The sequence below is a fragment of the Ischnura elegans genome, chromosome 1, assembly GCF_921293095.1.
Source record: "Ischnura elegans chromosome 1, ioIscEleg1.1, whole genome shotgun sequence".
Taxonomy (NCBI): domain Eukaryota; kingdom Metazoa; phylum Arthropoda; class Insecta; order Odonata; family Coenagrionidae; genus Ischnura; species Ischnura elegans.
The window spans coordinates 45,945,157-45,959,388 of record NC_060246.1 but is presented as its reverse complement, the minus strand read 5'-3'; the positions used below and the strand labels follow the sequence as shown (position 1 = coordinate 45,959,388).

The window sequence follows — 14,232 nt, the reverse complement described above, 5'->3', positions numbered from 1 at the left end:
ATAGACGCGTGTGTGTTATCGCAACACTATTCCGTTACTGAATTGTGCCCCACTTCACCTCGTTCTGGATATCTGAAATGCAGCTATTCAAGCGCAATTGTAACTTCCCCTTGCTCAGACGACTCGAACTGGAAGTGACAATGCAGTACTGACGCACTTTCGGAGCATTCGCTACATGCATAGCTGAACGCCTCGCGGCGAGAAGTAGGTTAAGTGATAAGAGAATGGGTTATTGAGACGTACCTCATAAGTAGGCATGGGAACTAGATAGGATGATATGGATCTGGTAAGCTCTCATGGGAATGTGGTGCGCGGAAGGAAAGTTTTCTGATTAGCGGGGTACGGATTTTTTTCCCGCGAAAACTGCTCTCCTCAGAGAAGGGAACTACTATTAAGTACCTTTAATTGCAAGGGATTTCTCGGCCGGAGTAACCGCTTGAATAAAAGGATGAATAAACACATTTAAATAGGGACAGCAAATTAAGAATGAGTGAGAATGTTTTTCTGCAATAATATGGACCAATTTTGAACCAAATTGGTAAGTGTAGTTGATATGAATTTATTTGTATAGCTCAAGCATTCTCCTTTCGGCAAATTGAGCATTCGATTCCTCACAACAGGTAATTCAATGCATCCTTATCTCAAATTAAATATTACTATCTGTAGTCTTTCATACAAAACATTACCATGAAACAGTAGAACTTTCTTTCTCAGGTAAAACCTAATATAAAGCTAGTTATGTAATTATTTAGAATTGAGGTTGCTACTTTTCATTTAATTCGTAAATTGATTATTACTCGAAAGACATAGAATGTGTATGTTGCTGTCAATTTGTAACCCAAGAAATATGTTTGAAAATATGTGGCAATGGAATTTTATTGAAATATATATTCAGTTAATATTGCTACATCGTTAGATGTAGATATCCCTACCACCAATTTATGTCGTTAGTGATTAATGTCAGATTTTTTCATCAATAGTTACGACAGTTTATTTGTATTAGTAGACAGAGGATTTGATTAATATTTCATCATTGATTATCCCATTACGTTTCAATATAACCATGTCGTTCGTCATTAAGAGGAATGGAGAGATTTATTGGATAAATTACGTAAATCAGGAGCATTAACTTATTTGAAAATGTTTATTTACGTTTATTTACTAAAAAGGCGTCTTTACTCGGAGAGTGAACACAGTAGTGACCAATAGCAGCTTCTTTTGCTATCTAGTTCCAACGTAGAACCAAAAATGAGGCTTTACAATTAGATTAATTAGGCATCTTAAGTGCGTAAAATGAAAATTGTACACAACCATGCAGTCACTGGTTGGAATGTGAAAAAAATGAAATCTGCAGAAAACATTTAAACTATTCTTTCGAGTATGGAAGCATTAACTTGGTTACACTTTTTCTCCCAGAACATGGTCCCTTTTGACTTAGGCCATGGTGTTGTATATTGTGCCAAAACCCGATCTCAAAAATTTTATATTAGAGGTCTGACTACATTATCCGCTTTAAAGTTTCGTCATTTTAACGGAATTATTGTCAATATTTTTATGGTGAAATTAGAAATTTTTTTAAAAGAGCCACGGAGGAAAATAAATTGAGAAAATTGCCGTCAAAAATAGTAACAATTTTTCCCTTTGCGATTTAAAACGGTTATAATATCAAATAACGACGCAGTATGGACTCAAAATTGCCATTCCTCTGCCTCTCGCATGTATGTCTATGCCCTCAGGGCTCCTGCTCACCAAAAGCCAATTAAGTTCGCATCAGGCCCGCTAGCAGGAGCCCCTGCCAAGGAAAGGGGAAAGGGTTTCATTCTACTTACACAAGAATTGAGGGTACAACGTCAAGTCCCGTCATCTATCTTGATATTCTTCCCATTCCTCCTTCAACAGTATCGTTATGCAGTTGTAAATGCACGCAGGTCCCCAAGGAATGTATAGACGGTTTTAACCGGCCTTGCTCACAGTTTAGTTACCTATCATACTTCCTAGCCCACTATAAAATATTTTAGGTATTTCCTAAAGGTTGTTTCTACGTCATTTTTACAGGAATAACTCGTAGCAGAGTGGCTATGTATTGGAAGAGCTACCTGAAGATTCTATCGAAGGGTCGAACAAAGGTGTCTAAATGAAAAAAGAACAACACTATTTATGTGAAAAATATGGCGCTTCGCCGATTTGCGACTGTTATTTGTAGCGTGTATTCCTTTTACTTTTTTTTCCAGTTTATTTTCATTAGAAAATCGACTGCTTATTTTCTTTCCTTTTGGATTAATAACATTTTATAATTGATTAATTGCACTCAAAAAGACTCACCGTAAGGAATTAATGGATCACCAAACTCCTCTTATCAGGGTTTTATTCATTGCCCAAGGAAACATTCTGTTTAACATTTTTCACTTGGTTTTTATTTTAATTTGGCCATTAGTCGTCCAACGCAGATATTACACACTATTTATCTCCAAAGTTTGGATAATATCCAGAGCCGTTAAACGTTTGTGTTAGGAATGCTTTCTATAGTCAAATATCCCTCGTCAATAATTCCTCCTTTTTTAAAGTAAATCGCTAAAGAGTCTTCAATAGGTAGCGGAAAAGTTGGGGGACACAGGACAGTAATTAAAATTTTACCTTTTGATCGTGAATGGTAACGAGAGACGCGATTATAATTTAATTCAGCATTCGAGCTGCGCACAATGCGAAGCAAGTGTTCTGGAACCGTAAAGAAAACCGCAGTCGCATCCCACAACGCCCTGATTCCCACTTTAGCCTACTTTTTACCGTTCCCAGCCGAAGTAATTTCGGCACTAACGAGTTATCCCGGATAGAAAACTCTGCTCCCTTCAGAGCCACTCAAGTCCCGAGCGTCTTTAGCGTAAAGCGAAGCATTTTCGCCCCATCATCCGGGCGTCACGAAACTTTTGTATGCTCTCCGACCACCATCGCCACTCCTGCGACTAATACCAGCGAACCTTCTTCCTATCCCACCCCGTGAGGCTCACTACCTCCATGCTTTCTACAAGAGTGTTTGAGAGAAAAGGAAAAGGAATGTCAATGGTGAAAAAAGATGGGGACTAAGGTTTTTCACAAAAATTTATAACTGCTGTCGATGCGACGGTGCCCCACGTGTAGTATAAATCTCAAAACTGATAGTTTTGTCATTAGGTAATTATTGCCTAAGCCGAGTTTATGATCATACTTTTCTTTTTTATCTGCCGAAATGACTTCTTAAAGTGAGGGTAACGTAATAAATCGCCCTAAGTTACATTCTTACTCTACTTCATATATAATTAGACTATAAATTTAATTGTAAAGCTAAATACATTATTAAAAATTAAACTTCTGATTTATATTATCTCCTTGCAACAGTATGTTATCTCGTTATCAAATTTAGTGATAGCAAAGGGAACATTATCTTCAAGGCACACAGTATGATAGGCGGGAGAAGGTCGACAGTTATAAATTAAGCCCTGCCGAAGTTAAATTTTGTAACAATGAAATTGAATTACATACTTATGCCACCTTAGATCTCAAGAATAGCGGGGTGTTTGCGATAAAGTGTCGCAGTGTCGAGAAAAAAGCCGGCTCCCGATACTTGCTCACGGCATCTTTAAAAAAATCCTCATAAAAGTTGAGAATGGCGTGAGAGTATGAGGTGTAAGGGGAGCAAGGAGCTTTGAGGTAGTCAGTGGAAGGGAAGGTAAGGGAGAGGGGTGGAGTCTTGTGGCAAAGGATGCAACACCGCCGCGGCCTGTCCCACTGGGAATGATTAACGAGGGCCTTCTCTTTAATAAGTGTCACAATCTCCTTCGCGACGGCCCAATTTTTTTGGTCCGTTCCCTCCGCCTCAGACTCCCGCCGGCCTTCTTACGGTGCCCCTTCGCCCTCCTCCACACCCTCCCCCGTCTGCTCTTCCGCTTTTCCATATTCCGTCGCTCTTATTTCTCCTCCTGCATCTCTGCACTCCCTCACACTCCCACCCCACCCCCTTTTACCCTGTCCCCTCGCCCCTTTTGAATTTTACGAAGTTTCTTAGCCAATGCTCCAAAGGTTCTCTCGCACCGTCGGTCTCTTGCTCTACGAACATTTCGTGAACCTCTTCCTCTTGAGACCGCGGATATGCATTCTTTACTTCCTTTTTCTGTTACGATGAACTGTTTTAATTACCCCTAGGAATGGTTTTTTTCTGTGGCAATACAGGCTACTGATTTACTTAAATTTACTTCGTTTTACGATTTTAAGGATTTTGAATATGATTCTGTGCGCGATTTAATTGGGCATTCTTTAAAATCAAAGATCTTTTACTGACCTCCGAACAAAGAAAGAATTTTGATACCAGTTTCAGTCGGGAGACTCATATCACATTTGTATTGGATTTTATCGCAAATATGGGGTGTACTTCATACAAATAATTTATTTGCTATAAAATTTTTTAACTGTGTTGCAATTCTTTTCTATTACTTTTTACATTTGGTGTTGTTATATTAGTTAAAATATGACGGTAATAAGCTTCACATGCATCAAACCATGCCTTATTCATACTATAATAATATGGAGTTAGAATTCAATGGTATTTATATAAAGAAATAAGGAAAAGAGAAATGTAAAAACTCGTAAACATAAATTTTCATGCGGTTCTTTTTGTTCATTTTGCCACCAAATTAATTCAGGAGTTTGCTAGAAGGTAAAATATTATAGTTATACTAGTGTGTGTGATTTGATATCCTAATTAATTAAATTTATCAACAGTACAGTTAGTCGTTCGCAGTATAATTTGCGTGTATTTGTATTCGCCTTTGTATCCTTTCGATTAAACGTTTACTCGATTATCATTTTCGTAACAATATTTTATAAATAGCTTTGAGCATTATCAATTTACAAAATGCCTGATATTAGTTCTTTATTGTTTCAAATAAATCAAATAAGTGCATCAGTGTTCACTTTTTATATTTTCATGTCTGAACGTTCATTATTTTCGGATATCTTACTCATACAAAGCCTCTTGTTGTATTGTGGTACTAATTATACTTGTTTGACTCAAAATTTACCCTATAAAGACCTTACATAATCCAATCTTCCATTATATTCACCAGCTTCAAAGATTTCAATTATTAGTTAATGAGTTTTTTATTGGTAATGACCTGTTTTTCAGGTAATTTTATATACCTCGAGAAGTTGTTAATTAAACCTAATTTATCCATGGTTACAATTCATTTTCAAAATGTCCAAGCAATGAAAAATGTGAATTTAATAAACGCATAGGCATTGCAATTTGAGACATTAAAACGATAGAAATTTTAATAAACTTCATGAAATACATAAATATTCTTCTGGTACTTATTTAAAATTTGTATTGCTCTTTTGAACATTTTCCATGCTTTGGATTTTCGCTATTGAAGAAATATGTTATCTATCTTTAGTGATTATCGTAGAGGCAGGAAAATGAGTTTTTCGGCATGAATAATCGAAATATTATTGGATAATTTACTCATGTATAGCCTCTTTATTGGTTCTAATTTTCGTACTAATTTAGTATTTGTTAAATTGAAACTCTATTCCCATTCAAACGTTGGCTGAGTGAGTACCTATCGAAATAAAATCCTAATGGCCCGCAGTATACGATTCAATTGCATGAAAAATTAAGAACAAACACTGAAATGAAAGGGATAATATTTCCCATGATTCAGTTTGTCCTATCCTATCCACAGGGATAGCTGTGTGGGTCATTTAATACTCCTTAATTCCCTTTTAACGGACATTTTATTTCTTCATAACCCAGAAATTTAACAGTTTTCCGCTCGCCTCTCTAAATTAATTTAGTAACAAACGTCGCTTGATAGAAAACTCCCTCTCAGACTCTCCTTTTCTCCCAGTTGACAGCACTAAGAAACCTCAAAGGAATTCTGGGAATGGAAGTCTTTAAGTCAGCGGAGAATGGAGAGGAAGAAGTTCAGAGTAGGTAACAGGGTGAGCCGATTGTGAAGGAGCGCTCTTACTGGAAAGATAATTTACATCGGCCCCCGCTCCTTTTCCTTCTTTTGTGCCATCTATTCGTGTCCTTTCCGAAGAATTACCTTGTTATCTGGCTGATCCGCATGCCTGAATCTATTGTTTTATGAAAACTCATACAATTTTCCTATTCCTAAGGAATTTATTCCCAGTAGTAAATGTGTCTTGAAATCAATTTACCCGTTTGTGATTTACTCCTCGGGTATTTAGAACGAACCTCAAAGCTTCATCCCTACATACTCCGTCAAATAGAAGGACCAGACCCTTGAAGTAGTAAATAAAGTAATTTTTATGTGCTGTTACCCGAACATCTCAGAAACGTATTTCTTTGTATATGTCACCCCCGGAAGCTGTAATTGGTGAGGGGTAATTTTTCTAAACTCTTTTGCTTCTAAACATGCATACCAACGATTATTTTAAAAACGTTTTCGATATAAAATTCATAAATTAGGCATAAAACATCATTCAGATTTTTGCTGTATATAAAATTGTACCTTCCCGTCCCGTAATCAGCCCCTTACACTTTTAGGCTAATTTTACTGCATCGACTCTCAAAAATTGATTACATCTACTAAATATGAATTCCAGTGTGGCATGAGTAATAGTAAAACAATCGCTTACGGATAATCTAAAGGTGAAATGCTGATTTTATACTGTAGCTCTTTCTAAAACTATCATTTCAGCCGTTAATTTATTTCATTGCCTTCTAAGGCCACTAACTACTGGTTTTAGAATTACTTTCTCTGCTGAATTTCGTACTGTTTTCATTTCCAGATAAATTTGGAAGTTCCATTCGGTTTCTGTAAATGTACTTCTAGTTTATTTTCTCTTCATGAAGAACCTTAGTGGTAGTTATTTGGAAAGAAATTATTTAAATTATGGCTTCTTTTGTAATGGGATAACTTTCTTTTTCGCTTGAGTATCCTCGTGAAGTGCCCATTTCACAGGAATCCTTGGTTTATTCATTGATTATTTTACTGTAACTTCATGTTATTTCCCTTTGTGCGCCTTGCTCTTGCTTTTTTTCGTTTCATCCCCATTTGATTTTTCGTTCTCCGAAAAATCCAATTTCGCGGCTATAAAAGACTCCTCTATAGTTTCATATTTCCAATAAACATCCTCCTCGGTTTATCCTCCACTTTTTTGCCCTATGCCTCAATTGAATTTCCATGCATTGCATACAAATATCTTATGTACAGGAAATTCAAATGGTATGGGAAAGGTTTAGTATATATTTTCGAATCTTTTGAAGCAATTTAAGACGGTTCACTCAATTTTAGCCGCACGTTGCCTAAAACTGAGGAATCTCTTAGACAGCAGAAATCAAGTGATACAATCAATGCTTTGATACTTTCAACCGTCTACAAGTACATTCATGGAGATAAATTTTACAATGGGCACAAATTTCCAACGGGGCCTGAAGATGCTAAATGCATTGCTGGTGAAATTAGTGGTGGCTTTAGCTAACACTCGTGAGGTGGTGTATTTCCTAGACTTTGCCTATTATCACATTTTCTATTTATGAGCTATTCAAGTAGTATGTTTGACTGAAAAAGGCCTTAATTAATCAGTCATTTAAAATGTATATCGCGTTCATTTTTGCAATACGTTTGTTAAAACTGCAAATGAAAAATTATTAAATCTTATTGGTAGTAAAACGGATATCTGTGACGCAATTTTGTATAAAAACCTGATATTGTATCTCTTCTTTTTGGTTTGTGGCTTCCAAAGTCACCATAGAACTTTTAAATTCTCTAAAAGTATGTCGATGTAATAATGTTTATTGTTATGAAATACAATTTTATTTTTAAGTTCAAAAGCTAGGGAAACGTCATAATTGTCCGAAAAAGTTTCAAATCAGGTATAATTTAAATATTCAAGAAGAATATTAAAAGATACACCTGAAGTGGAATCATTAACTCACTAAAGTCAGATTTCGTTTAATGAAACGATAAATGATTCGAGAGAGGTTAAACTTTACAAATTATTTAAATTTTGATGATTATTTTAATTTTGGATAGAATTGAATATGAAATTTACTATACCTCAATACAAGTTTCGAAAGTTCTTTTGTTCGTGGACATTAATTTTCTGTGAAAGCTTATTATTGAATTCTCAGTACACAAATCTGCACAATCAACACTTTTGTTCTGTCATATCTAATTTAGAGTGATTGAAATATAAATTCTTTTTGTTTGTATTTTCAGGAGGTTGTCATGAACCACTGGGTTTGGAAAATGGTGCTATTCCAGACGCTGACGTTACAGCAAGCTCTGCATATGACTCCGCTAGCGTGGGCCCACAGCATGGAAGGTAATTAATATGAATTTAGTTTTCAGTGATAAAATTTACATGAATGCATTATGCTACATGCATACTATATTTTATTAAATACGTATATTTTTTTGAAGCGGAAAATATGTTTCAGAAAGGGTATGTCGTTATCACAGTAATCTAATGTAATGAACATGTCGACTTTGCATTTATATTTGTTATCGAGAATAGTAGTACTCTCAATCCTGCGTCTCTCAATAGCATAATGATGAAATGTGAATTCCACACATTATCATGTTACACATGCTACACGGAAAACTGCTTGATAGTTTTTTTCTATTGGAAGAGATTGGAACAAACCTGCTTGTTGAAAGGACGGTAAGAATGCTTCTCAAGGGTTAAGGCTAGCTCTTTGTTTGAAATCTTTATTCTTGGTAGATAACAACTGAATTCTCTTTGTTTTTTGCTTTTCAATCACCATTTATTTGCATGTTTAATTACAATTCGGTCTCTTTCTATGACCACTTGATACCTATTGGATTTCTTGCATTAATAATTTCTTTACATATACAATGAATGTATTTTGATACACCTCATGCATTATAGGAATTTATTTCATCTCATTCGTTAGGTAAGGATATAGATTTAGTTGCATACCCTTAAATGTGCTCAGAATGGTTATGAAAGGCTCATTAGTCCTCCAGATATCTCAGGTTAAATGGCGGACTTATGCTTAAAATGAAGGTTTACGGCACAACCAGTTTAACCGTAAATGCTTTATTGCCCATGGGGATCTGAGACGAACAAGATAGGGTTCTTTTGGGAAGGACATCTCGGTGTGGGTAATGGAAAGTGGGAACTTTGGGGGACAGGTCAGGGAGGGCGGAGGCTTTGCGCGAGGAAGGGTTACCAAAATAGGTGCCCCTGAATTTTGTTTATCATCCTCTCATGGTTTCCCCGTAATCAGGGGAAGGGCTATACGCTCCAACCTACTTTATTCACGAGCGATGGCGAGTAGGAGCCACCAACAGACCCCCTCTCCATTACATTACTCAGTTCCTCTTTCTCCCGGGTACTACTTCCCTTTCCTCTGCATACCTCGTCCTCACATCCGACTTTGATTGCTCCAGACCCTGAGGTATGTATACAGAGTCAAGTCAACTAGCAGCTGATCTAACATCGCTATTCAGTTGACACTGAAGCTGACTGATGTTTAAATGCACCGATTGAGGTTTGATGCATGCGTAAGGAAGTACGTTGTAGAGTTTATCGAATCGACTAGCTTTCAGCGTTTTTCATATGCCGTTACATGATGTAAACTGCAATGGTTGTCTCTTTGGGATTTCGTCATAATTTGATGGAGATTTAAATTTTTCAATTTTCTTTCAGATTTAACAATTATTTTATTAGTATTTTATGCTATGTAATGATACTAAATTATACTGATACCTTTATATCCATCGCGTATTTTGCATAATTAGAGATAAATTTGAAACATATCATGGAGGTAAATATACATTATATATGAATGAATCTACGTTGAAATATATTGATTGATGTGTGTTGCGTTTTTTTGTATTTTCCATGAAGAAAATTTAACTACCAACCTCCTTTTGATAGCATTACCATATAAATCTAGCGGTTGGAAATATTGTGATCGATGTTCAAATGTATTAGCTCACACGATGTATGCTTTAAATCGCATCTTGATAGATGTGATTTTCCAAGTCTCTATTATTTAAGAATTCGAGAGCATAGAAATCCAAAAATAGCTCACTTTTCGCTCGATAATTTCGTCGCTCCACGTGCGTTCTGCCCCTCTCTTGCACTCCACGTTATTTTTTTTGGGAGATGCGTTGCTCCACGGCATCTAGGTCGTATCTATATGAAGGCCAATCGGCCGCCATGCAGAAGGAATCCGCATCCGCGCATTAAATTCCTTCTTTCCACCAATTGGCTGCATTAACTTCTAAACCCTCGGGCTCATGTAGTGTTTGCTCAAATTTCCAATAGATGCCCTCAGAGGAAAAATATTCTCTCGTGGAATTCACCTAACGGACGCTGATTAAGCAGCCGTAGACATGTATGGAATCCCAGAGACGCAGTCGTTTGGTTTATAATGTCCAAATTCCCGCATATATGCGGATGAAAGCTGGAATTAGTCGTTGCTTTGATCCAGGGGTTGTGCGGAAATTGCTCGTTAGTGCTTGGAAAGAACGAGATGTGACGGCAATTCCAGAAGTTGATTACTCGCGGGGAGAGGACGTGGGGTCACCCGGTGAATTAAAGTGATTCTGCCGGTGAAGGCCATTACATGGAATGGAGAAAAATCGCTATAAAAATAGGGATACTCTTTTACATGCAACACCTATTTAGGATATTCATAGAATATTTTTATTGCAAAATCTAATTACGATATTGGTTCCTTTTTTGATTGATTTTTAGTGAGCTATGTTCAGACTATAGACAAATTGAGATGAACGTAGTGTGCCAAGAGTGGTTATTATTCTATCGGTAACTCAATAAAAGAAAGAATATTTGCCGGTGTGATTGAATATTCTTTTGCTTTTGAAGTTTAAAAAATATTTAACGTTTATTCTGATGTGTCAACTCTCATAAATGATAATAGATAATATTATTAGAGTACCTTTTAAGCAAAAGTAGTGCTATTTTAACACAGTTGCCACTACTTCACTTGCAACATTTACGGTTCGTTGTGGAAAGGCAAAAACTCTTCTGTGCTCGTAGCTATGTGGAAATGATCACAATTGATTATAATTTAAAAATTTACCTCTGATAACGCAGTAGGCCACCAAGTTCAGAATTAAGCGTAGAATATCATTATCTATGAATATGAATTTGTTATTGGTAATTTCTGTGATGGCAAGACAGCAAAACTCTAATTAAATATGGCTTTGATCTTTCTATAGAAAATATCACCAACTAAGGTTTTAAGCCACTCGAGTGCACTCAGTTTAAATATTAAAATGGTCGCTTTTAAACTTTAGAGGGAGGAAATATATTTTAGGGCTTAAATTTAATATTATTTTTATTCTGTATTTACATTTTTAAATGTTCTGTTAAGATTGCCTGCACTCTATAATATACTGGCAAGAATTTCTTCTTTTATAACAATGTTGCAAAATTATCAAATTTCTGGGTACAAAAAGTTGAGTTAGAATTGGGCACCTGATTATCGTTTAAAATAATTTGATGATCAAAGTCAAGGGTTGAGACTTATGTGATTAACTTTTACCCAATTATTTTGAGATATTTTCCATCGCATTAATGGTGTTTCAATTTGCTGCAGAAATAAGCTCAGCCTATCGATTTCTAACATCTTTAAATTAATATTATGCCAAAATCTTTTGGAAATGTTGAAAGGATTGTGAAACACCATAATTCTCTAGGCATGAGTAAGCACAATAATCAAATCCATGACGAAACTTATAGATTACGCTCAGTGAACTTAAGTGAACTATTCTACGCTTCGAGAAATTTTGGCATAAATTTAACGTATTCTCTCCCATGTATCTGGTGGATAGTACAACATAATCTCAAAATCATCATTTTAATAGAATTCTAAAGGAAAATCTGTTTCAAAGAGTATTAATTTGACTCTCTTGTTATTGACTTTGAAACCTAGGTACATTATTTGCAATATATTAATTTTTAAGGAACTCAAGTTTAAATGGAATAAAGTTTTGCTGATTTTGTTTCAAAGCTTTACAATTATTTCTAAATTATCATTGAGTAGGGCTGCAGCAGATTTTGTTTAGTTCGAATATCAATGCTTGAAACTCAATGGTGGGTTTCACGCTAGCGATTACTAACATTTTGATTCTGGCAATAACCGCATCGGAGTCTTCGCATTCCTGTTTCAGATTCTGACCCGATGAGAAATTGATTCATCATCATCATCACATGCCTCCCGAGGCGTTTAGAGTGACTGTCGATGGCTGGTATGGGTCAAGGGCTCGTGGATGGATGTCGTGCGCTATCGTCACCGCTCATTACCACGGGGCACGCTTTCCATCACTGCCGCAGACCCCCCCGCCCATCGGATGGCATACGCCTCGGATTTACATAATTCCGCGTTCGCTCATCCAGCCGTGCCATGAATTATTCATCGGTGGGAATTCATCATCTAGTTGATAATACATAGATGTGGGCCAGGAGTTTCGACAGTTCTGGAAGTCAACGTCGGATCACTCTTTTATTTGACGGAATGGGATCAACGGAGATAGTTCCAATTGTACTTTTTCTCGGAGTTTAACATTTAATGGTCGCGTGAAAAAATATGCCACATTGATTCATTTCCTTGTTTTTTTTTCGAATTACAATTGCTTTGGTCAATTCTTTAGGTCTTTACATTTCATTCAGAAGCACTTTTTCCAAGTACACGAAGTTTTCCCTCAGAATAAAATCAAATGGTTCCGGAAATGTATTGTTACTTGAATTCATTAAAAGGTTTTATCGAATTACAATTACTTAAATAGCATTTACCGTATATACTGTAGTTACAATCAGGGCCCAGCTGTGAAGAAGCAATAATTAAGAAAGGAGTGCGACAAGGCTGTACATTGTCACCCGTAATTTTCAACGTTTACATTGAAAAAGCCATTAATGAAATCAAAGAAAAGGAATTGGGAGTGAATATCCATGGAGAAAAAATTAGCATGCTAAAATTTGCCGATGACATAGCCGTTATAGCAGAAACAGAGAAGGATTTGAAAAATATTCTGGTAATATGGGTAGGGTAATGAGTAGATATCAACTGAAAATAAGCACGAAGAAAACCAAGATCTTAGTATGCAGCAGAAGAGAAGAAGTCAAGACCAACATTAAAATAGGGAGGCAAAACTGATAGAGGTGGATGAATTCTGTTATTTGGGAAGCAAGATAACTAATGACGGGAGAAGCAAGAAAGAAATTATCAGCATAATAGCCCAGGCGAAGAGAGCATTCCACCAAAAGAGAGACCTGCTTACAGCGGGAAACTTAAATATGGAAGTAAAGAAACAATTTATAAGAACCTACATCTGGAGTATGTTCCTATAGGGAAGTGAGGCATGGACAATGACCGCAGCGGAGAAAGCAAGGATAGAGGCCTTTGAAATGTGGTGCTACAGAAGAATGATGAAAATCAAATGGATTGACCGAGTTAGTAACGAGGAAGTCCTAAGAAGGGTAGGAGAGAAGAGAAGCCTCATGAAAACCTTAATAAGAAGACGGAACAACCTTATAGACCACATCTTGAGACATGATGGCCTGATGAAGACAATCGTCGAAGGACAAGTGGAAGGCAATAATGGAAAAGGAAGACCCCTAACAAAATATATGGAACAAGTAAAGAGAGATGTGAAAGAGAAGAAATGCGTAGGTGTGAAAAGATTAGCTGGTAGGAGAACTGAGTGGAGAGCTGCGTCAAACCAATCCTAGGATTGTTGACCAGTGATGATGATGATGATGATGACTGTAGTTACAATACATTTCTTTTAAGAGTATAAATTCATGGAAGCTATCAATTTGCGAATAAATATGTGCTACTGGTGCGTGGGTTATATTTTTTACGAATTATTTTATTAAAAAAAGTCTTTTGAAGCTATTGTTTTTTATTCTTCTTCTTTATGTAATATTATAATCTTAGTAATTTCTAAGTGAGTCTATTTTTTTTGGTTTTTTATATATTTAGTAATAACCGCTGCTCAATTTAGTAGAGTTTTTATTAATAAACGTAATAATTAGTTTGAAATAGCAAGAAAAATGCGTGCAAGGTATGACTCCTAGTGATGTAGTATAGTAACGATAACATAGGTGGTAGTTACCATTCGTAGCATCAGAATGGATTAAAGATCTTTTTACCTTTTATTGACTCTTTAAATGCCTTTGTTGTTGTTAAACCGATAGACTTAATGGGGTAACAAATTAGAGCCCCACGTTACT

At 36.1% G+C, this 14,232-nt stretch overlaps 1 protein-coding gene across 3 annotated transcripts in view; it reads left to right on the top strand.

The window, feature by feature from the left end:
* Positions 1 to 14,232, top strand: part of LOC124159493 (discoidin domain-containing receptor 2-like) — a 655,398-nt gene that overhangs the window by 418,849 nt on the left and 222,317 nt on the right. For all 3 annotated transcript variants that reach the window (XM_046535354.1, XM_046535345.1, XM_046535336.1), the window contains exon 4: positions 8,220 to 8,325. In XM_046535354.1, the coding sequence (XP_046391310.1) occupies positions 8,220 to 8,325 (106 nt within the window). The remainder of the gene's footprint in view (positions 1 to 8,219; positions 8,326 to 14,232) is intronic.